At 49.1% G+C, this 23,649-nt stretch overlaps 2 protein-coding genes across 7 annotated transcripts in view; one reads left to right on the plus strand and one right to left on the minus strand.

The window, feature by feature from the left end:
- Positions 1–22,192, plus strand: part of SLC22A18 (solute carrier family 22 member 18) — a 64,770-nt gene extending 42,578 nt beyond the window's left edge. For 5 of the 6 annotated variants that reach the window (XM_068193979.1, XM_068193980.1, XM_068193978.1 and 2 more), the window contains 4 exons: positions 2,785–2,885; positions 11,408–11,509; positions 15,016–15,136; positions 20,070–22,192. In XM_068193979.1, coding sequence (XP_068050080.1) covers positions 2,785–2,885; positions 11,408–11,509; positions 15,016–15,136; positions 20,070–20,257 — 512 coding nt within the window. In that variant the 3' untranslated portion in view covers positions 20,258–22,192. Of the gene's footprint in view, positions 1–2,784; positions 2,886–7,162; positions 9,799–11,407; positions 11,510–15,015; positions 15,137–20,069 lie in introns of those variants that run through there. The other variant, XM_068193982.1, reaches the window with a different exon arrangement.
- A 562-nt stretch (positions 22,193–22,754) lies between these two features.
- Positions 22,755–23,329, minus strand: PHLDA2 (pleckstrin homology like domain family A member 2). Its single transcript, XM_068193983.1, has one exon. It carries the CDS (start codon positions 23,190–23,192, stop codon positions 22,794–22,796), a length of 399 nt encoding a protein of 132 aa, XP_068050084.1. The 5' UTR covers positions 23,193–23,329; the 3' UTR covers positions 22,755–22,793.
- Positions 23,330–23,649: the final 320 nt, after the last annotated feature.

Raw genomic sequence — 23,649 nt, forward strand, 5'->3', positions numbered from 1 at the left:
AACATAACTCTCATTGAAAAGAAATCATCAGGGCCTTGAAAATATTGATAAATAGCTGCTTGTATGAATCTTTGGCTACCTAATCCCTTTGGAAAATCTGGTTTCAGCATGATTGCTTTAGCACCTGCATCCCGTTTTATGAAGGATTTTCTTTCACGTGTTGAGCAGCCTTTTGCAGTGAGCCTCAGGGCTCTGCGTCCCATCACGTTTCCAGTCCAGTGTAGGAGGGCTGTGATGAGCTCCCAGCGGCTGTGCTTGCCTTCTCACACCATCTTGCACTAGAGATTGTTAAACTGGCCCTCCAAAACTATAGGATGCTTTCAGACATGTCACTTGTTTTTTTTTTTTTGGAAATGGGATTTTCACTCCTGATTTTCCTTGGTGCTTTTTGTCATCGTTACTGCATCTCACAAACCATTTCCCTGCTTTCTTCTGCATAACTTTTATTACTCATCCCACTGATGCCAGGTTTTCTAAGGAGTTCACCCTTTTCTTAGACATCCTCAAAAAAAGGCAAGTTTTCTGAGGCTATTTTGTGCCATTTTCTCGTTTTTTTCCACATTGAGCCTGTCAGAGTGGACTGAGGCTTATCATTATTTATGTGGCTGCACTCAGCTGACCTGCAGCCTACCCAGCTGGGAACCTGCTGAGATCTTTGTAAGAAATGCTTGTTCCAACGAGCACAACATCTTTTTTTAGTTCAATCTGAGGTTTGCCTTGTGATGTTCATCAAGAAACGTGTTACCAGTGGGAGAGACCACCTTAGTTTCTGAGAGAAGAGGGGCAAGGGGGTCTCCCTCCTCTAGGTAGCTGTAAGGGACCATGCAGGCAGAGTGGGTGACACCCATCTGAAAATGAGACCTTTGCATCTCCAGGGGAGCCGTGCAATGTACGATTCTAATTAAACAGCACAGCCTGTTCTCCTGCTCAGAAAGCAAGCAGCTTGTTTGGAGGAGAAAGATCCAAATCTGTCTTAACTTGATGAGGGACTTCAAAGGGGAGAGGAGCTGTAGAAGCTGGAGCACAGCACCAGGAAGAAGCATCAGGTATGTAGGGAGGCCAAGCCCCTCCTAGGTGGTACCTGCAGTGGGGTACAGGATGAAGGGAGAGCTCCTGCTTCCATCTAATCTTCCTACAAGTGAAACCAAGTGCGGTTTTTCTTTCATTTCATCACGTGTGCCTTTTACAAACATGTGCAACCCTGTTGCCTGATTTGGGTGTTGTGAGTAAATACTGGAATTTGCATGTTACCTTAAACTGGCTTGAGCTGAGAGTGATTTCAAAGTAACTGGATAACAGAGGGGTGCTCTCCGTGGAGGGGTGTGGCGAGGCCATAGATCTTCATGAGCCCCAGCTCCCGGGCACCTTCTCCACACAGCTGGAGAGTAGAAGAGCGGGGCACCCTTCCTGCCCCCCATCCCTCTCTCCCAACCTCATAAAGCCAGCTGGGGTGCAGCTACCCCTGTTAAGGGGGAGGATGTGTCTCCAGTGGGGTTCAGGAAGGCTTTGTGGCAGGTCCTGGGATGGGAGGGTGGTGCTCCCTCCAGGTAAAGGCTTGGGGTGCCTGGAGGGAGGTCCTTGTTTCTGCAGGTGCTGCACGGGTAGTGCTGGGGTTGGGCTGCTGGATGCAGTGGAGTTGTTCTTGCTAAGAAGCAAGTCCTCCACGGTGTTTTAACCAGCAATCTGGAATCACCCACTTCATCTTTCCAGGAAAAGCTGGCAAATCCTCCTCATGCCATGTCACTTTGCCAGGCCACCAGCTGTCTTCTCAGTCCTCACGCATTGCCTCCTGCATTCTGTTTTTTTCAGGAAGGAGAGGAACACAGCTCCCTTTCTAACCAGTCCTTATAACTCAGAGGATCTTACAAGGAAAGGCAGGACTCCTAAAAGTCGTCTGGTCTCTTCTTTCCCAGAAGGATCAGTGATCTCTTGACAGGCATGTTGTGTGGGTCTTCATGTGCAGAGAGCCACAATTTCCTACTGTCTTGGTCCATCTCAGGTGCACAAGACACTAGGGGAAGCAGCAGATTCTTACCCCACACCACACTTGAAGTGCAGTGTTTTGACAGTATTTTTAATTTGATGGCTCTCTCCGTAAGACTGGGAGCATGTGCATGCATGCCTATATTTGTGTATGTTTGGAAGTGGGGAAAACACACTCTATTGTATTTTCATTTGAGATTGAGTGGATGTTCTCTGTTACACTTTCCAGAAATTGCCTCAATTGCAAAGCAGACCTGGTCTGTGCTCTTTCTGTCCTTACTTTCCTGACTGCTAGTGTTGACATCGTTATAAGGGCACAGCAGAGAATTTTCACGTGTCCCAGACATCGTTTCTGAGGTGTGCGGTGAAACCACTGCATTTTGGCTGATGTCACTGGGCTGTTCCCCACAGTGGATATCTGAAGTCAGGCAAAAGGGGTGAGGAATCCAATCAGATTATTTTTATGGTTACAGTCTTGTCTGAACAAATGTTTTCTTGCTGTCTTAATGGTTAGCCTGGCTTCAGTGATACAAATATTTACCAGTTTATAATTAACAGCTGAAACTACAGCCTACATAGTCACATTATTTAAAGATGAAAGTAAGGGGGATAAAAAAGTTAACATTTAAAGATTAAATTACTACAATGACTTTGAATAGGATTGTGCTCATGTATATACCCTGTGCTGGTAAACCCAGGGAGAGCTACTGACTTGGACTGGTGGTGACTGGGAGCAGGGTTTAGACTATTGCATGCACTGCAAGTGTATTGATGTACTCTTTGCATTAACCCTCCCTCCAGGTTTGTTCATGATTATGTTTTCCATCATCTCTATGGATTTCTTTGGGTTGGAAGCAGTGGAGTCTGGATATCTGATGTCATATTTTGGTGTCCTTCAAATGGTAAGTGAAGTGCAAGTACCCCTCTTAGACAGATTAGCTTGCCACACTGCTCCCTAATTCACTACCTTCTGGACACATGCTCTTCCAAATCCAGGTGCATTACTGACAGGCAAATCCCAGCTCTGCCACATGGCATTTATCTTCAAAAAGAGAAGTGACTCCAAATTTATTCTATTCCTTGGAATGGGAAGAAATTGGAGCAAGGAGTGTCCTGAAAGCTTTCTTCCCCTTGTCCCTCTCTGTGGATCTTTAAGCTGTAGAGTTAAAATTTCCTTGGACTGATATGTCCTGGGTTTTGTAACAAAACTTACATTGAAGCTAAAGTGCCTTGGATGAGGTTTTTCCTGGTGTGGGTTAGTTGATTTACATTTCTATAGTAGCACCCTCTATACTCAGGAAAGCAGACAATCTTACTGGTGTTTTCACTGAAGATCCCTTCAGTGTAGAAGAACTTGTTTCTACTGCATGGAAACAAGCACAGCAAGCTTGTGATTCCCAAAAAAGAGAAAAAACAAAACAAAACAAAGCACAGAAAGTGTGGGGGGGGGGGGGGGGGTGACAGAACATGGTTAGGAGACTAGCAAAATGTGCAAAAGGGAAAAGTCAGCTGAATTAGGCAGTAAGAGGGTCAAAAATGTGCTGAGTTGCATTATAGCAGAGTGTTCCTTTTGGAGGAAGAGGCTTAATAATTTTGCAGAAAGAGCAGCAGATGGTTATAACCAAGCCCCAAGGCAGGAATGCAAGTTAGGCAATATCCTGAAGGAGAGTGGTCTTGTTAGTAAATCCTCTTCATTTCCTGGGCATTGCCACAGAGTTCCTGTGGGAGCTTCTCATTTGGAGAATGGCAGCTTAAGCTGCTTCCTTTGTGATTTGGATTTGGCATGGTGTTGCCAGTCACTTGGGCTCTGGCCTGGTCTCACCAAATCTGGGCATCTTGGTAGAGCAGCAGACAGGCGTGGCTGTACGTCAGCAGCTGGATTCTGCAGCGTAAACTGGCTGGAGCTGAGGAGATGGTGCCTTTGCCATGTCCCTCCTGTGAGGGTGGCTTTGGACTAGTTGTCTCTTGGTCCTGTGAGCACCTGCTGAATGCAGTCCCATTCAGCCTCTTTGGAAAGAGGACCAGTTTGCCCGTGCACAGTAGGGAATCAGCGTGAAAAGTGGGGTGATCAGCAGCTGCTTTCCACAGCAAGTTTCTGACACTCCACTGCTTTCAGAGGCTTTCCCTGTGTTAGCCTTGTATGCTGCCTCCTAGACCAGGATCTGGAGGAAGCACTCAGGTTTTAGAGGGGCCAAGTCACTGTCTCATATCTTCTTCCCCATTTGAATGCCGAAGGACTCCCCACAGCTGGGCTTTTAGCTTAAGACATACCAGTTAAACCCTTGTTACCCAGGCAGAAATAAAATCTGGAGTTGCAGCATGGCTGTGGTGTGCTTCTTTAGAGCCGGGTAACGTGGGCAGCAATAGCTCTTGTAAGGAGTGGCTTTGTGTGGCTAGATGGAGCCTGGACACCACTGTTAGGTCCAGGATATCTGTCTTGAGGACACTGCTGTTATGTCTGGAATATCTGTCTGCCTTCAGTGCCATTGTTCCCCAGGTTAGTTAGGTTGAAACTGCTGTAGATAAGGTTACCTCCTCTGCAGTGCTGGGCACCCCACACAGAGACACAGCCCTGGAAGATATGGGAATTACAGCATCCACTCTGCTTCCTCATGGATGATCAGATGCCAGGGCTAACCAGGGACCTGACCCTTCCCAGAGTCACAGAGTTCCATCCCACAGAGGCCAATCATTCCTATTGCCACAATGCAACCCAGCAGGGCCCTGCAGGCTCAGGTGCAGCATCTGCTTTGCTGGGGAGTCTTTGCCTTGGGACATTTGACACAGAAACTGGCTTTTATCAGCCAGGCAGTTTTCTTTCATACATCCATGCAGTTTCTATCCATATTGCTAAACATATTCTACAGTGGCAGTTCCAAACTCTACTCTGGTTTATGCAGGACAAGATCCTCAACTGGACCAAATTGAGCTCTCACTCTCTGGCTTTTAAATTACTATAAACATTAGAATTCATGTCTTTACTTTCAGGTATCTGTCTAGAGCCACCCAAAGGTATCTCTTGCAGATGCTGTCTGGGTTAATGTTTTATGGCTGCTTTCTGTTTGGGTTGCTCTAGCAGGCAGGGAATAGAAGTGTGCTGGCTCTGTCCTGCTGAGCCCCAGAGCTGCTTGTGTTGCCTAAGATGGCATTTCAGATGCATTTGTTTCTGCTGTACAGTGAATTGATACTGCTGAGATAGAAATGCAGATTAAGGTGAAGTGAAATCCACCAATCTGGATAGGTAACAATGATTAATATCTGCTGACTGGCTTCCCCACTTCACTGAGTAAATGATAGCCTTATTCATAAGGAATATAATGTAATTTTCAGTGAACTTCATCAATCAGATACTCAGCTTTGATTTTTTTTTTCCTCTTTAGTTTGTCAGTCTGTAAATAATTGTGAGGATTTTCCCATCCTCTTGGGCTTGCCTTGAGCCCTTCAGAGGAAACCTGTCCCCCATGTTTGCATCTCTTCCTGGGCTTGAAAAAGATAGTGTTTAAGGACTTTTATAGCTGGAAGGGGACATCAAAGAAATTAAGGGGGAAATTGTTTCTTAGTGTTATTGTGGTTTCTATTTTTTAAATTAAATATTCTCCAAACTTACATATTCCTCTTACAGAAGGCAATGTTGCAGCTCCCTTTCCCAGCCTGATCAGCAATCCCAGGATGACTCAAATAGTGATGGTGTCTTCCTGACTTCCTCTCCCACCCCAAGGATATTATGCTCCAATTGCTTAATCTAGTTTTTCAGCTTCCCAACCTCATTTGACCTGCTGTGGTGAGAAGTGGCCAATGCACTGTAAGAATCTGTTTCTCTTCATTCCTCTCATTCAAGCCAGCTGCAGAGGAGTTCCTCTCTCGTAGAAAGGAGATTTTGAGAGGCTTTGAGTCAGTCCACCTAATTTTAAGTAGGCAACTCAAGTCTTTTGTCATTGCTATCTCAAACAGCTCTTTGCTTGGTTCCCCAAGTGTTCTGTACTGTGTTTCAGTACAGAAACACAGACCCTCTAGGAGGTGAGGTGTTTGCCCTCTTTGCAGATGGAGGATGTTAGTTTAGACACACCACTAATTCAGGCATCACCTGAGGGATCCCATCCAGAGCTCCTCAGCCTCACCTCACCCTGTGGTGAGCATCATCTAACAGCAGGGGATATGGGCAGGTTGAAGTGCAGTGAGGCTAGGAAGGGGGCTCATGTCTGGGTCAGGACACAGGCAGGCAAGATCAGAAAAGGGGATGTGGGAAGGCAGTGAGACAGCTTTGAGACAAAGAAATGTCTGATGAGGAAACAGAGTTGTGGCTTAGAAAATGGAACGTCACCGAGGCTGGAACGGACTGATGGGGAAATGAAAGTAGCACATGGAGGTAATTCAAGCAATCCAGGTCTCTGCAGTGATTCTTGAAGCACCCTGAAAGTGTGGGGCTGTCTGGTGAGCAGGGACTGTGCCAGGTGAAGAGAAGTCATGTGGGAGATAATAAAATGAAGAGAGGAAGGCAGAGAGCAGGAGAGTTGCCTCTGCACCAGGCAGCCTGCACTGCAGAGATTTCCTTGCTCATGATGTGCTTGAAGCATCTTTATCTGATTACTGCTAGGTCTCCAGGCAAGAGTTATGAGAGCCCGTGAGGGACACAATCCCTCTGTCCTCCAGGGCTGGGCTTCCAGAGCCCTCTCATCTGAGAAGCCATGCAAATGAGATTTCCCTCATAGTGAATGCCTGGCAGTGTGAAATGCCATTCAATCTCCCTCCAGAGAATAATTAATTTCATAATGGTTTAAAATAATTTCACCTTGAGTAATGGGCAGAAATGAACCTAGACTCCTTTTTATTTTTTTGATAGCATGGATAGCATGGAGACCTTCCAGGTGCAGTATGTGGCTTGGAAAATGCTGCTGGAGGATTAGGCAAGTGAAATACCTGGAGTCCCCAGTTGGTATCTCAAGTCACATCTGATGCTTAGATTTCAAACCACAGGAGGGGGTGGGGGAAACTTTCCTTTAAGAACTTTTTCTCAAAAAAAAAAAAAAAAAAAAAAAAAAGCCAAAGCAAAATGCACCAAACAAAACTCTGGGTGGGACAAAGGGGAAGATATTTATAACCCTGAGGATCAAGAAATCATAAGACATCTGTTCTATTTACTGCATTTAAATTTGTATTGTTATACAAACTCCACCTCTAGCTGTGCAGCTTCTGGAGGGACAAGTTGGTACGGAGTGATCTTGAAAAGATGAGAGAGATTCCTGGAGGAGAGATTTACATTGCGTATCATCTTATCACCAGTCTGTCCCTCTCGCTTTTTTTTTCTCCCTACACAGCAAAAGAGATGATTAAAGAGCCGGGGATTTAATTACAGCCAGGTACGCCTAGGGGGAAAACCCACTTAGTGAAAGGACCTTGCAACAACAAACAGAAAGTTCTCCAGTTTCCTCGCTTTGAAGGATTTATATCTGTGGAGGGGGGTGGGTTGGAGGGGGAAAGAAAGTGATTAGGCTGGAGTTTGCAAAACACACCGTCTTCTTCCCCTGTTTGGCAAAGTGCTGCCTTCAGCAGTTTGGTCCTCACCATCAGCCCTCCCTCCAGTCCCACCGCCCTCCTGCTCCTCCACAAGACCTGAACTACTCAAGCGATTTCTGGCATCGCTGTGGCAGTAAACCAGCTCCCTTTTCCCCCAGCACGGGCTTTGCACCGCGTCCAGCCTGTGCAGAAAAGGCCCGTGGACTGTGCTGACCCCCGTGGTCTGCCCCAGCAGGTCCCTCCCAGCCGGGCTCGCCTGGGAACTGCCAGCCGGCACAATTTCAAAGGCGAGATACGGGTCCAGGGCGTGGGAGGCTGCTTCTGATGTGAATCATGCTATCTGTGCTAGGGATGGGGCCCTGCATCTTCTCTACGAGGCTGTACCAGCTTATCTGGCCTGCTGTGTCTGTCTTTCCGACCTTCTCACAGCTTCTCGTTTCCACGCTGTCGGGTGAAAGGGAACTGATTTTATTGCCGGGCTCTGTCAAGCTTTCAATTGGTGCCGATGGAGGAATCTTTAGCAACAGTCCCACGTCTTCTGAGCTCAGAGGAGCAGCTGAGCATCTGCATAACTCCTCTAACCTCCACAGGTGAGGTCATCTTCTTGCAGGTGCCAGTCAGCTCAGCCACGGCTCCGTGCAGCAAGGCTGGTGCTTCAAAAGTCTTCCAAGAAGTAGCACCTTGGACTTTCAAATACAAACAGTCTTTTCCATCCTGCAAGGGGTTCCTGAAATTTGTTAGAGGTTAGCAGTCAAATGGGTAATTGGCCTTTCTGAGCAAATGGGAGCAGCTGTTTTCCCAGAAACCAAATGCAGTGATAGAGGCAAGAGAGTATTTTTTCCATGTGATTTGCTGGACTAGTGTAACAAATCCCCAGCTTGCTGAATGCAGAAAATGATGAACAGAGATTTGGCTGTTCTTATGCATTTATTGGGAGACTTATTTGCCTTTAAAGAGGAGAGGGGGGCGGAAAAAAAGATGAGTTGGTTTTTCCTGTGACATATGTACACAGCCACAGGCAGTGCCTGTTATTTCACTTGCAAACAATTTCCTCTCTCTTTTGTTTATTGATGGCAGAAGGCATTCCAGCCAGGTACACTGGCTCTTCCCCGACTTCAAAGGAGGTCAGGTTACAAAGGCAAGCACCATCCAGGCAAAATGAAATGCAGGAGGGTAAGGCCCATCGAAGTCAATCTCAAGAGGAGTTTATGTGCAAGGAAAAAGCCCAGAACACACCAGCAAGAATAAAAATAAGGATAAATTCCATTTATCAGCTACCAGAGCTCGTCCATGAGAGTGGTGATGGCCAAGTCACCTGGTATGTCCCTGCTACCTTCTGGTAAACTGGGAGCACATGTCCAAAATCTCCAAAATGGGAGAGTGCACATGAACCACGTCTCACCTTGCCAGGGTGCTGCTCATGCCAGCCCAGGAGCTCTGCGCTCAGGGAAGATTGCAGACTGGAAGTAATGGGTTTTCAGGTCTAAATTCAGACTGGAAAGTGAGGTCAGACTCACTGGTGACTGGAAATATTATCCAGTATTATCTAGTGCCTAAATCAAGGCTCTGTGTCTGAAATCAGGATGATGGGCCTTGTCTGCCTGGGACTCATAGCTGGATCAGCAGTGCCCGTGCTGGGGAGGAAGGCAAGCAGCTCAGATAGCCCGTGGGGGGACTGCCATCTGTACAACCTAAGGATTGCTGCCCAGCCCCAAGGGGAAAGCAGGTGACTTGGGCTCATTCTTGCCCTTGGAAATAGTCCCCTTGCCAAGCTGGTTCATTCAGCAGAGATGTTTCACCTTGAGCTTTTTATTGCCACAGTCCAAGTGGTGGGAAAGCCCACAGGGAATGCCAGCATTGGCACGAGGACCATGCCTCTGCTCTGCTGACTCTGAGGACAGCTCATTCTGCACATCTCCAGGTCCTGCCTGCTCAGAGCTCGTCTCTGCTGCAGTGGTTATTGTTGCCTTCATGCAGGGGCTCATGTGCAGTGATGGCAAAGTTTTTGGCAATGCGACTCCCATGGCCATCAGACCAGGGACGTTGCTGATGCTATACCCTAATGACTCAAAGAAGGGCAGGGACTGGGCTGTGCCTGCACGGTGTATCCCAATAAAATATGCCATTCAAGTCTGGGCAAATTGGGAAGTGTTTCCTTTCTGCCAATGGCTCAGCAGAGCCGAACTGGGGTTCGGGTGATGCCACCCTTGACTCAATCCATGCCCTGTGACAAGGCTCAGCCCCCATCCCATGTGACTCAGCACAGCCCCAGCTGTAGGAGGGACTGGGAAGTTGCAAAAAGTTAATGACGATTCTGCCTTTTTGGAGCACTCAGCTTAATGGAGCGTCACTCAGTGATTTCCCCACCCACCCCTGGGGTAGGAGCTGCTGGGGCTGGTATCAGCCTCTTCTCATGGCAGGGCTTTTGGTCAGGATGACTCAGGTCACCCTAGATATCGTCCAAGCCTCGTGCCACAGCAGGTCCACCAGTGTCCCAGAGGCTGCTTGACAGGTGACATGACACAGGAAGGACACACAGAGCCTGTGCCAGTGGCACGTGGCAGCTGGGCACACGTGAGCCAAGCTCTCAAGCCCTGGACAAAGGCAGGGACAATGACAGAAAAGGCGGCAGGAGCCAGAATGTCTTCTTGGTGTGATATGCCCTCGTGTCAAAAATCCTTTGTGCTCTGAAACAAAGTGAAGGGTTGCATTTTGATGGTTTTCCATTCAGTTGTATGCTGTTGGAAATATATTAATTTTGTAGCTATTGTTCTTTATGTCAACTTCATTTTCACTCTATTGCTGTTTGCTATTTTTTTTTGGACTAATTATTATAGATTAATGTATACTTTCTGTTTAATAACTTACTTTCTCATTTATTTTGCACTCATTTCCTTTCAGCTGATTTTGGGTTTCTGCCTAAGGACTAACACAGCAAGGCTGAGTGTAGTGTAGTGTCATTCCTGGTGCAAACAGACCACTGAAGTTTTCTCCAGGTTGCACTGCCACAGAAATAAAGTGAAACAAAGTATTTTGAACTAGAGCTCTTCTTTCAAGTCAGAGGGGTTTTCATTTGGATCAAACAAACCCTTTCAAGGCAGGAAAAGCTCAGTAGATTCCTATCAGTCCCTTCCCTGTATTGTAGTCAGTCAGACTGTTCAACCACTATCTTTTCCAGCCTCTCTCCTCTCATGTCCACTTGGGCCAGGATCACCTGAAGTATGGGAGATGCTGAATAGATAAATAAAAGAGGGAATCCTTGCTCTGCAAAGTGCTGGAAAAGTAAAATAATTTCTGGGATTTTAATATTTCGCTCTTCCTTCCCTCCCCCTCCCCCCAAGTTTTTGTTTAAAATCTGTAGAACCAGTTTCCCATCCTTTACATCTGCATGTACTGCTGGGACTGGATATTAGCATCTCTGTCATACTTGTTTCCTGCCTAAAAATAATGAACCAGTCAATTTGTATATTTATAGTTTAAAATAATGGCAAGAAAAGGTACGGACATTTTCCTCCTTTGCTTACAAATGTACAGTTTTTGTTTGAGAGGTCTTGCCAAGAATGAAGACCACAGTATTAACTGTATTTCACAAACACATCACAAGTTGTATCTGCATGCGCTTTTAGAAAGTTTCAGTCACTGCTGCTGAGTAGCCAGTGATGCTAAACTCAGGCATAGGCATACACTCAGAGTAAAACTTCCAGCTGATGGGATGGATCTCTCTCTAGAAAGCAAAACATTTAAAATAATGGATCACGCCTTCCAGTCATTTGCTGTGGCAGTGAGGTCCTTTTTTGTTAAAGAAACCCTGATGGAAGAACCTGTTTGCTTGAAGAAAGTAGCAATTCTCTTTTGAGTTTATTTAAATTATTATATCAGGCTTAATGCTGCTTATGTGTTTCTTTGCCAGGTTGTCCAGGGTTTGGTGATTGAGAAACTTGCAAGTCACTGCTCAGAGATGACCCTGCTCAGACTCAGCGTCTTCGTCTTTGCTGGAGTGGGCCTAGGCATGGTAAGGCGGGTGGGAAATCACCCGTGATGCCTTTAATAACATCACAAGGAGTGACACAAGGTCTGTGAGACCTGGCTGCAAGCTCTGCCCCAGAAATGCCACCTCTGGCTCTCTTGGGTGGTCTTCAGGGCAGGGAAAACCAGCTCTCCTGGGCCTCTGCGCAAACAGAGCCATTCTCAACGTCAGCATTGCGCCAAGCCATGATAAAGAGCTGTGTGAGTAATAGTTATGGGGATTAAAAAGTGTATTAATCTTGCACAGAAACTCGCTAAGTCCCTCCTGAGTCACCGGATTTGCACAGAAATCCTGGCCTGGTCTTGTCAGCAACTGCATTTCCTGGACTACCCAGAAAGTAAATGAAGATTACGGTGGGGAAAAATCATTGCACTTGTACATTGCAGTGAGATAGCAGAGGTTGTAGCAGAGGTACTCTCCTTCTGGGCCTTTATTTTTGTCTAATCCCCCAACATGAGAGTATTTGGGGAAGGAGGTAGCAAGGCAGTAATTTTGTTCCTCCATTTTGGGATAAGTGATGTTAGCTGTTGCTGGTTGTGTCCACAGGGGCACTCCCACTGCTGCAGGTAGGATGAGTGCCATTCCCACAACCATACCACAGCCATGGGGAGGTCAGGGCCAAGTCCTGGAGGGAGCTGAGGTTTGTGGCTCCCAGCTATATGGATGAGATGAGGCACCTACACACCTTAGCTAATCTGAGGCTAAATCATGTCTGAGATGAGGCTGCGAAGGGAGGATGGGTGCAGACCAAGGGTTGGTTCTGCAGGTGTAGCGTGGTCCCTCTTCCTGGGGTTTTTGAGGCTCCCGGGGATTCTGTCAGGTGTAGAATGCTTGGGAAGGGTCTCTTCCAATTGGTGTCAAGGTCTTTGGGCTGAAATCAATATGCCCCCTTAACATGGGACATCTGCACAGTGCTTTGATGCTCCTGACTATGGCCTGGGAAGGACTTTGAAGGCCTCCCCATTGTTTTTTGGTCATGGGTGGGAGCAATTAGGTGGGACTAAGGTGGACCTGGCCCGTCTGGAGAGATGAGCACCCCCAGCCAGGTGCAGAGCAGGTGCTGCTGGGACTGAATCCCTATGCAGAAGCCCTGTCCCACGGGAATCAGGCAGAGCAGCAACATGAATTATATGGCTTTTGTGCACTGAGGTGTCACTGACCTCCAGGGAAGGCTGGAGTGAGCTAGAGGTAGGAGAGAAAGCCTCGTGGCAGTGGAGAGGAACACGGGGCAGCACAGATGTCCCAGTGCAGGAAGGCTCACATTGGCTGCACAGGGAGGAGAACCAGGAGCCAGGAAGGGAAATCATCTTAGAGTTGGTAATTATGCCAAGCCCGGAGGGCTGTGGGCATCCTAACAGCACAGGCCTGGGGACAAGGGTCAGCAGTGACTTCCCATGAGAGCTATTCGTAGGCAAATGCAGCTGGGACGCCTGTTAAAAAGCGCTCTGTCCGAGTGGCTGCCAAGAACACATCCGCTTCTGGGGTGGCTTTCTGTCTCAGTGGAGATGAGTGCTGTCACAGCAGCAGCCCCAAATGAAGAAGTTATTGGGTGAAGCTTTTAATCCTCACAGCTGCTGGTGGAGGAGCGTCCCACCTGCTGTGTCCTTGCAGCATGTGGCCTCCAAACGCAGCAGTTCCCTCCCCGAAGGATGGAAGTGAGGAGAAAGGCGAGCTGTTAATAAAAGACACTCCAGAACCCATCCTGATATCACAGGGAGGGGAGGTGGGCTGGAGCATTTTTGGAAGGCTGGCACAAGCAGCAGCAGACAGACAGCGCTGCAGCTGGGAAGAGGCTGCAGGATGTTCCCAGCAACAGGCAGCTGGAGAAGGGAAGGAGTGGGCTGGGAGTTCGGCAATAACACCTGGATAAGGAGAGGAGGGAGGAATCAGTGTCTGATCTGCAGATGTGAGCTGGGAGAGTGCGGGCAGAGCTGTAGGAGGGCTTGGCAGTTGCGATGGGGAAGTTTTTCCCCTTGTCTGAAGGCACGGCTGTACCTCATCCTGCCTGCATTTCCCAGGCATTTGTTTTTTCGAGTTGTCTGCTGAGACTCCTGATTCTGCCTCTTACCTAAAAAATGCTTTCAGATCTGCTCACCTCAGAAAAACTATTCACCACCCAGCAGCTGAGGAGTAGCAAGGACTGGGTTCTGCCTGGCTCGGTTCTCCCTCAGCCCCAGGGAAGTGAGGAGCCATTTCCCCTTGTTTTACAGGAGACACAAGATATGCCTCTGCTCTTTTTTACTCACTTGCTCCAGCCCATGAGGGAGTCTGTACAAAGCAGGAGGGATTAAAACTATTTTTTTCTATGAGCTCCACAATGTTGTCCTGCAATGACATTTGCCCTAGCAAGGAATTACTCTTCTTCCTTTTGTTTATGTACCAAATACCTGTTCCTCTGTCTTTGTTCTCTGGTTCCTTAATCAGAAGTGCCTAGATCTTAACCAAAATGTAAGCAAAGAGCCCCTCTGAGAAGAAAAACCTGGCTGTGTGTAACTCTAGAGGGGAACTAGGAATAAACCTCAACATTTCCAAGTCATTAGTGAGCAATGTCTCTGGGCTCCTCCATCTTCTGTAGCCAAGAGGCAGGGACCAGATCTTAGGACAGAGAACTCCAGAGAATGAAACTGCAAGCTAAACCAGTGACAGAAATATTTTCCAGCCACAATAACACACCTTGAGACATGGGTTAAGGCAGAAGACTTGCAATAAAGGGGGAATTTCCTTTCCATGCCCCAGAGAAATCCATTCATTTGACCAGCAGGGCTTGTGAATGAGCTCGGAGCCGCTCCAGCCCTACAGCTTAGGGAGCTTCACCGCTTTTGTTTCAGCATTAAACAGCTGGAGGGATGTCTCTGCTAAGAATATGTGCAATAACAAAATCATTACTCTCCCTAATTATGCTCGCTAATGTGCACTCATGGCCAGAAGTCCTATTCCAGATTACTGAATTTGGTGAATTTATTAGCAGGGAAGCAGCAGAACAGGATTAGAAATCCCAAAGGTACAGTGTTACATAATGCACCATGCTCATTTATTTTGACAGGCTCGGTTTAGTTTTAATTATTTATGATAATGAACCAAAAAGCCTTCTCTAGGCAGTTTTGTATAAGTAATGGAAGCTTCCTGAAGTACACCACATACATCTGCTGTTCAACATTTCCTCGGGAGCTGGACAGAAGACAGGGGGAAGGGTGCAGGGACGTCACTAATTCCCAGATGCTAAAAATACCCGCAGCAGTGCTGGGGAAACGTGCTGCCAGACTGTAGGGTATCGTTTGCTCTGCATGCTTGGAATAATTCACTGCAGACAAATGGCAGGCTGTGAAAGACCCCACAACGGCCAAAGCCGCACCACCACGTATCATTTGTGGCTCCCACCATTTCCCTAAGTCATGGGTTTGACTCGTGATTTTCCTCCAGGTTGTTTCTTGCCACAAAGTCACTGTTTGTGCTCTTTAATGATCTGTGGTCCGTTGTGTCCTGTTCCTTAGGCCCTGATGAGGACGGTGTGGCACTACTGCATCATTGCGGTGCCAATGGTGTTTGCCTTCAACATGCTGGCCACCATCACCGACAGCATGCTCACCAAGGCTGTGCCCTCCTCCAGCACTGGTAAGACTCATCAAAAAAGGTCAGACTGGTATTTTCTCAGTTTTGAGTCTATTGGGCACTTCTCAGCTCCCACCACAGCTACGGAGCACTGGTGAACCCAGATCTGGCTGGGCACATGATGAGTGAGGATGGACTTGAACAACCTTGAGCAAGCATCTCACGACCCAGTGCTCCCAGTCCTGTGCTGCCTGCTGACATCCATAGTGGTGGGCATTGAAAAGGAAGGCTTTCTCCAGCTCTCTTTTCCATAGAGAGCCAAGGTATGTTAAAAAGACCCAAAAAATACCTGCTCTTCCACTGTGACAATGTCAGAGAGGGCTGCTTGTTCACATCTTTTAACTTACGGTATCTCAGAAGGGGATTCTGGATTACTCTTTGCAAACATGCTTTGCCTGATGCAATAATTGCCCCCTTTCTCTGTTTTGGCCTTGTTTCAAGAGAGTTCCTGTATTTCTCTGTGCAAGACAGCAGTGGTAGACACTTAAATCTTTATATCTAGGCTTTAGTTCTGTTGATGAAGGAAATATGCCTACAATGCTGTCATGGGAGCCTGGATGAATTTGTGCAGGGATAGAGCTGGCTTAACCTGGTTTGATGTCTTTTGCTCAAGCCCTTTCAGGGTTTGCTCCCAGGGCAGGTACCCAAGAGTGTCTCTGCTTTAGCTGGGGCTTTCTGGGATGCCAGTCTGCACCCTTCATCTTCCCTAGCAGCTGTCTGAGCAGATACCTCTGCACAGACCCTACTAAGAATGGGAGCTGAAGTTTGCACAGCCCATTAGTGAAGTTTATGAAGCACTTTTGAGATGTTTCTGGGTGAATAGCTTTTCTGAAAATCACTTCAGTAGTTTATTTGTAGAGCTGACCCACTACATCTCCGACAAAGGCTGGGAGCCTGTGATTTTCAAGTGGGATATTTCCACCTACAAGGACCATTTATCCCCAGTCTTCACCTCCCTGGGAAGAGTCTCAGCCCCTCTGCCCAGCCAGGAAGAAAATTTGCTGCTTCATGACTTGGAGCAATATTCATGTGAGGGAGAGCCAGCGGGGAAGGGCACCAAGCGGCTTTGGGACACACAACCAAGCTGGAATTCATCCAGGCTCTTCTCAAAGGGGTTTTGTGAGGAAAACCAGAGCAGTGCTTAGTTTTGGAGCCTGGAGGCAAGCTTTGGTCAGAGAGGAAAATGCGTTTAGTTGCCTCACCCTGCTCCCTGCTTACATATGTTGTTAGGCCAGCCTGTGCCTTGGCGGAATGGATGGTCTCCTCTTGACGGGGCAGGGTGGAGGCAGTCTGCAGAACTGGGCAGATGCTCAGGAGCAGGTTGCAGGTGATCAGGGGATGTCATGGGCTACTGAGGGCTTTCCCCTGCCTGTCCATCCTGGGCTGATGTTATGCCAAGTGCTACCAAATGCAGAGTTACAGCTGGCTCAAAACTGGGCATACCACAGAGGGACTCTCTGGTACAGAGCTTTGTGGCACTGGCGGAAAACCTTGTCTCTGCCACTCCTTCCTGGCCTGTACCTTTCAAACTGTGTTTTTTCCTTGCAATATTTCTGGGGGAAGAGGTACTAATGGTCCTGTGCTTGTTTTGGATGTACTCGGGCAGGGGCCGGAGCGAAGGCAGGAATGCCTGACACAGCAGAGCCAGCAGGCTGCCTTTCCACAGCAGCTGCAGCAGTGACAGCGTGGGTGTCTCACAGAGAAATGCAGCCATTAAAATGCCTGCCATCCATCCCTGGCTGTGGGTGGCACCCCGCAAAGGCTGCTCCACCCATACACCAGCCTAAAGGCTGCTCCTTCCTCTGCGAGCCTGACACTGGCTCTGCAAAGAGAGGTTTTTGGTGGCGCATTAGAAACCCTTACCATAAGTGTGGAAATCTGGTTTTATGAAAAAGCTTTCTTGTTGCTGTATTGAAAACCTCAGCACTCACTTGCAACAATTTTTAGCTAATGCAAGGAAATCGCACGTTGAGAATTTGCCTTTGGAAGCATCACGTTTGAGCCTTGCTGCTGTCTTTTCCTGATGTTTTTGGTCAGCTTCCACCTGTACAATAAATGGAGGTTTTTCTTTAGGTCAGGAAAAGGTCTTCTGAAGGACCTGGAGTTTGGGCTGAGCTCAGGCGTCCATCTCAGCACGGGGCTGGGATGGATGGGGTGTTGCAGGAGTGTAGCCTGTCTGCCCTTGCTAGACACTGAGTCACCCATCCTTGCATTTTAAATAAGCGTCTCAGAAAGGGAGCAGTGGGAGGTGGCACAGCACCATCCCTTGCACCCATCAGCCTGCTTTAGATCCGATCCAAGGTCACTTCCTTCCGAGGCTGATGTGTTTGGCACTTGCTCTTTGCTTGCTCTCAAAGCTCAGGCTTTGCGCAGAAGCAAAGGTAGCAGTAATGATTTAATTAGTTTCCCTTTGATTTTTTTTCCCCTTCTCTTCATCTTCAAAGGCAGGAAGAGAAAATTCAGCCCCACACGCACGTGCTGCTCAGCTGGACGCATGAGCTGGTGGGAGGGCAGCCCGGAGTCCAGGGGGACTTACATTCACACAAGCACTCCTTGTCCACCCTGGTCCTTCCCCAAGAATGGAGGTCTTGTTCCTGCACAGATCCCCCCCCATTCCTGAGGGAGGGAGGCAGGAAGCCCAGCAGAGCCTCCGTGCGTAACGGGCCCATGTGTCCTGATTTTATTTGTGCATAAATAAAATCTCTCTCCTGAGGGGGAGAGTTTGCAGCCAGGCAGGGCTCGGGGTGTTGAACCCCCAGCTTTGCTTGAGCTTTGCAGGTTCAAAGGCGGCCGCTGGCGACAGTGACCTAATGGTTAAACCCGATTGCCCCATGGGCGTGTGGCTAATCTGGGCCAGCACCATCATCTGAGCGAGGCAACAGGATGTGAGCTGGAAAGGAGTCGCCCGTCTTGGAGAGCCGCCAGCACCCAGCCCTGAAACCTGCGGGAGCAGAGGAGATCTGGGATGGGAGGGGAGGATAGGATCCCAGCCGGCACAGGTCATGCCAGGTATGGGAAAAAGGAACGGAAAAAAGCTGGAGAGGGAGAAAAAGAGCAGGGAAGGGGCAGAAGGTGGGATAGCTATGACAAAGAAGGTGAGCATGTGCGTTAGCAGAGCTGTGCGAAGCAATGCAGGAAATTTTCTGCTGAGGCGGTGACTTGTCCCAGTTAAAGGTCTTGCCTTAAATGAGATCTATCACATGTGCAGCTTTGCCACAGAGCTACGGCCATGCTGCAGAGCTGAGATTTACAATGTCCCAAAGCCTGAGGGCGTCTGACGAGGGATCTAATTTAAGCCCATTAAACAGAAATTATCTTTCTCAGCAACATGTTGGAGAAGTGCAGAGGGAGAGCCCAGGCTTTTAAGATGATGGATTTCTGCTCCAGAAAAAAAAAAAAAAAAAAAAAAGGAAAGGGAAAAAAGTGCCTCCTCAATCATAAGAGCCAGTTTGGCAATTGCACGTAGTAATTAGTTTAATTCAAATACCTAGAGGGGAAAAAATAATTGCAAAACCTGCCCAGAGAGTTTGGTGGTTGTGGGATGGTTCCCATTGGCAAAGGGTCAAGGCGAGGTCCCACCCATCGCCTTTGTGTTCCCATGCGTGGGAGGAGCGCTCGGCAGCGCTTCCCGGGAGATTTCCCTCTCCACATGGCTACACCCTTGGCTTGGGCTCATTGCACAAGTATTTTAAGCACGCTGATAAAAGCGCAGCAGTCGCTGCCCGGCATTACAAGAACACCTGGCTGCCTGTTCCCTCTGGGAGCTGGGGATCATTTCCCCGTGGCTGCCCATGTTAAATATCACACTCCTGCTCCACTTCTTCTTGCATACAGGACAGCATTTTCCTCATCCTTCCCGGGTGTGTGGTGACAATACCTCAGTGTGTGTCTTAGAGGAAAACTGATGCCAGCAGTCCAAATAATCATACTGATCGTAAAAAATAATTGCAAACATCATTTCAGAGCTGGGCACAAGTTTATTGAATGCACTGCCAGCTTGCTGTTCCTCCCAGTGTTGGAGGCTAATGATTTGCTGGCTGGCCGGCTATTTTCTGCTCCTCTGAACGTGACAGCTGTCCTGAACAAAGACTGCAGGACAAAGGAGCATACTGGGTGTGTGCGGGACAGCCTTGTGTCCCAGGGGATGTCCTGGCCATCCGTCTGCACGTGGAAGAAAACCTCGCCTTTGCCAAACTGGAGGTGCTTCCCCATCCGCTGGGTTCCTGTTAAGGATGCAAATGTGAGGGCTGCTGGAGGGGGAACTGGCCCAGCCGGGCTAAGGGCTCACATATCCAGCCAAATGGAAATATCCGCTCTTTTTGCAAAGGGGGGTGGGGGAATATCTCAAGGGGGTTCTGTCTTTATCTGTGGTTTTATTTATTTATTCTTAAAGACCTAGTTAGGCCTAACCCTCTCACTCCTGCTAGAGAGCTGTTTCAGACTAGAGAATAAATGGCAGTAGTAGCTTGGGTGGAGCGGGGCCCACTCAGGTAATTAGGAGATTGGAAGAATCTGTGTGATTTGCTAAGAAGGCTCAAACATGACCCTAGAAATTACCTCTCCATCCCTAAATCCATGCAGATACCAGCCCTGCCAGGTGTGGTATTCAGCAGCACCTTGTGGTGCCAAAGGCATCCCTGGACCCTGGTGAGCACCCACTTTGCCTTTTGGGCAGTGCTGCCCAGACTGCAGCCCAGACTGCTCAGGGAAGAGCTGAGCTGGCTCGTGGTGGAAACTGGTCCCTGTGCCTGCAGCAGTCCCTAACCAAAACAAACCCTAATTGGACCGCTATAAATGAAGGCAAGAAATTATTTGAAGTGATGTGCTACTACTGCAGGGGAGTAGCATCAGGGATGAAGGGGATCTGGTGTGCTCTTCTCTGCTTTTCCATACCAGGACTTGCTCTCACCCTGTGTGTGTCTGCCATCTCTCCTAGGTGCCATGCTTGGTATTTGCGCCTCAGTGCAGCCCTTGACCCGGACGGTGGGTCCAACCATTGGTGGGGTGTTATATAAACAATTTGGAGTCTCCTCCTTTGGCTACTTACAGCTAATGATCAATTTAGGTTTGTTTGTTTACCTCTTGAAGAGTAAAATCCCACTGGAAGAGATGAAAAGCCAGTAATACAGTTGCAAGAAAGTAACCCCCTTATTTTTCCCATAGAAATAAATTCTTGAGGAGCTTTTTTTGATTCTGTAAACCTAGAATAAAACAATTTGAACAGTCCTTCCATTTTGTCAACATATGCATCTAGAGTAAGGGACAGATCAGTTTGCAAAGGTCTTGGAGCCATGCTGGAGCGACTGGGGCCATGGGACCCCTGGAGCTATCGGGCTCCTCCTATTAACCCCCTGCTGCAGTGGCTGTCATGGCAGGAAACAGCCCCCGACCCTCAGCTGTCATCAGGCAGCATTCCTGCTTGGATTCACTGAAACTGAAGGGATTAGGAGCCAGTGCCTTTGCTCTGGTTTGGCCTCTTATTTCAGCGCCCTGAAATGCCACCAAGAAAAAACGGGGGGTAAACCACATCTGCTTTTGAGCGTTGTTTTGCTGCATTAAATGCATCTCCAGCATTTCCAGGTTAGAGGGGGCACTGAGGCCAAAGGCTTTCAAATGCTGTGGCCAGAGGTTTGCTACATCCACAGCTCAGTCATGTGCAACCCTGCCTGTGCATGAGCAGCCAGCAACAAGCAACCAGGATGCAAAGCCCTGACGTACCAGGCTGCAGTGCCAGAGCCTCCCTGCCACTTCCAGAAACTGGGCCAACCCTCCTTCCAGGTTTTTTTCCCCTCCCTGTACTGAGTATCTCTTGCTCTTACTACAGGATTATGTAATTACACACTTTGTGACTTCTTCTAGTACAAAGTCTCCTGCAAGAATTGCACTGATATTGGGAAGGGAAAATTACCTTCTGGAAATGACCAAGTTTGGAGCAAGTACTTTGCGTGCTACACTCACAGTCCTGACTGCCAGAATTGAGTCGTGTGCTGCAGCATTGCTCTGGAGGAAGCCCAGGTTAGTTATTGAGAATTGAGCCTCACAAAAAAAACTTCAGCACTTCTATCCAAAAAATCAGCTAATTTTTCTCCAAGTTTCTTGGTCCGGGAATAGGACCAAGGAAAAGGTCCTAAGGCTATAGGAAAAGAGCCTGCCTGCCTCTATTCTTCAGTTATTCTGGAGAAATTTAATTCTGTCTAGAGACTGCAGAGGTGAAGGAAGAGGGGAGAGCAAGTTCAGCTTGCTTTGCTACAAATCTGAGGAATCCATGGAGCGTTGGTGCTCTTATTCCAAAACCAAGAATCCAGTTTTGTGCCTTAGCACAGCACTACGCTCTGGGGGCTGGGGAGGACACAGGCCGTTTGCAGAGAGCAGCATTTTCCCGTGGCAGGGAGCTCCTGCGCCTTCTGCAGCTGCCATTACTGGGTTCTGTGGGAAAGAGATTCCAGAGGAGCACTTCTGCAAGCTATGGTAGGCTTTTTCTATCTCCACCACTAACCAGAACTGAACCTCAACACATTTTTCCTCCCTGGTCAGGAGACCAGGTCAAACACAAACAAGTTATCTGGGCTTTCTTCACATCCCACTGCCCAGTCCACGGCACCAAAAAGCCAAGCCTTACCCACTCTTTTTAAGCCACTTGACCACTGCTGTATCCACAGATATGCCTTAACAAAAGTTACTGCAGCCCAGAGTACAGTAATAAAAAGTGAACATTTCAAGTAATTTATTTGGAATGGACACATTAATGCAAAAGCAATATTAAGACCAGTAACTGCTGAAAGACATTCAACAAAATAAATACAAATATAGATACTACAAATAATTTAAACTGTGTTTAACACCACCAGTCAGTGTTGAATCTTCCTTGCATCTCATAAATAGAAGATAATAGTTCACAAAGCTGTGCCACTCAAAACACGTGGACGCTTTGCTAGAAGTCCTGTACGAAAGTCTTTGGTTTTTCTTTATGCATCTCAGGCAAAGCTCAGGGCTCTTTGCTCAGCAGCCACAACGGGCTTGGAGAAAACCAAGCTGCTTCCAGCTCTCTTCTTTGCTTTCCTTCATTGGTACCCTGTCCCATTTCAGTCCAAGACACTCGATCTGGTTTATCATCCAGTGGTATGCTCTAAAGGTAGCAAGAGGAAGTGGGTTAGTTAAACAAGCAGCACAGCAAGGCACAGGAAAAGAAAATGGGGGGCTTTAAAGGGAGAGTAAGCACTGAGCATTTATTTTCACAGATTTTTTTTAGCAGATTCTGTGAGGAAAGCACTGCCAAGTGCCATTTCTTATTGCCCGCCACCCCCACATCGTCCTCTCAGCACACTGCAGAAGCGCGGCTCCCACCAGAAATTCCCCGCCATGCATGGGAGAAGCGGCCAAACCCCCGGCGATGGGTCGGGCCAGGGCCGTGCTCCCCGAAAGCCCAGCGCTGGCGGGCCGGGCAGCGCGGCGCGGTTTCGGGGCGCGGCCGCGAGTCCCTCCGGCCAGAAGCGGGGCGCGGAGTGCGGGGAGCCCCAGCCCGTCCGGCTGCGCGAAGCGGGCGCCGGGGAGTAAAATAATTTTAAAAGCTCAAGCGAAAAGCCCACGAAGTGCCGCGGCAGCAGCGCCGAGGGGCCGGGCGGGCTCACCTGGGGCCGGGCCGGCCGGGCGGGCGGGCGGCTCAAGGCGCCCGGGCCAGCCGCCGCTCCTGGGTGCCCGCCGCCTGCTCCATCTCCTGGCGGCTCTTGAAGTCCTGGATGGCCCGCTTGTTCTGGAAGTCGATGAGGGCCATGGTGATGGAGGCGTTCCAGCAGCTCTGGTCCGGACACCGAAAGTCAATCTCCTTGCGGTCTTTGGTGACGATGGTGAAGTAGATGTACTTGCCCGTGCGCTCCACGCAGTCCACCTTGAGGATGGAGCCGAAGCCCAGCTCCTTGCCCTTGGCCCGCTTGTGCCCGTCGGGGAAGAGACTGAGGCTGTCCTTGGTCAGCACCACCAGCTTCTTCTTCCACAGCTGGAAAAGGCTGTCGCTCCGCTTCTCCAGCTCGCCCTCGCGGATCACCTCGGCTTGCATCTTCATCCTCGCTCCCCGGCCGTGGCTCCGGCTGCTGCTCTGACTGCTGCTCGGGCGGCGACGACCGAGCCGTGCCGCGATGGGAACAATTTATTGCAATGAATCAGCGCCGGGCGCCTTCCGGTGCCTCCCCCGGGGAGCCCGGCCCGCCGCCCCCTCCCGCCCCGCCTCCCGCCCGCCCCCCGGCCGCGCTCCCCGGCCGCGCTCCCCGCCCGTGCCCGCGGGGCGGCGGGATGGGGGCCCCGGAGACAACGGCAGGGTGCTGGAGGCTGCCCCGGGTGGGCAGGCTGTGGGGAGGGGGTGCCTCCCGCAGGGGCTGCCTCGCCGAGGGCTTCCACTCTGCTGCTGCCGTGTGAGGGGACCCCAGTCCTGTCTGCCCGCTCCCCTCCCCGCCCGTCTTTCCTCTGCCCGTCAAGGACAGCCCTCCCTGCGGTGAGGATGGGGCCACTGTGATCAGAGGCAG

This window comes from Anomalospiza imberbis, chromosome 6 (genome assembly GCF_031753505.1).
Source record: "Anomalospiza imberbis isolate Cuckoo-Finch-1a 21T00152 chromosome 6, ASM3175350v1, whole genome shotgun sequence".
NCBI classification, from domain to species: Eukaryota; Metazoa; Chordata; class Aves; order Passeriformes; family Viduidae; genus Anomalospiza; species Anomalospiza imberbis.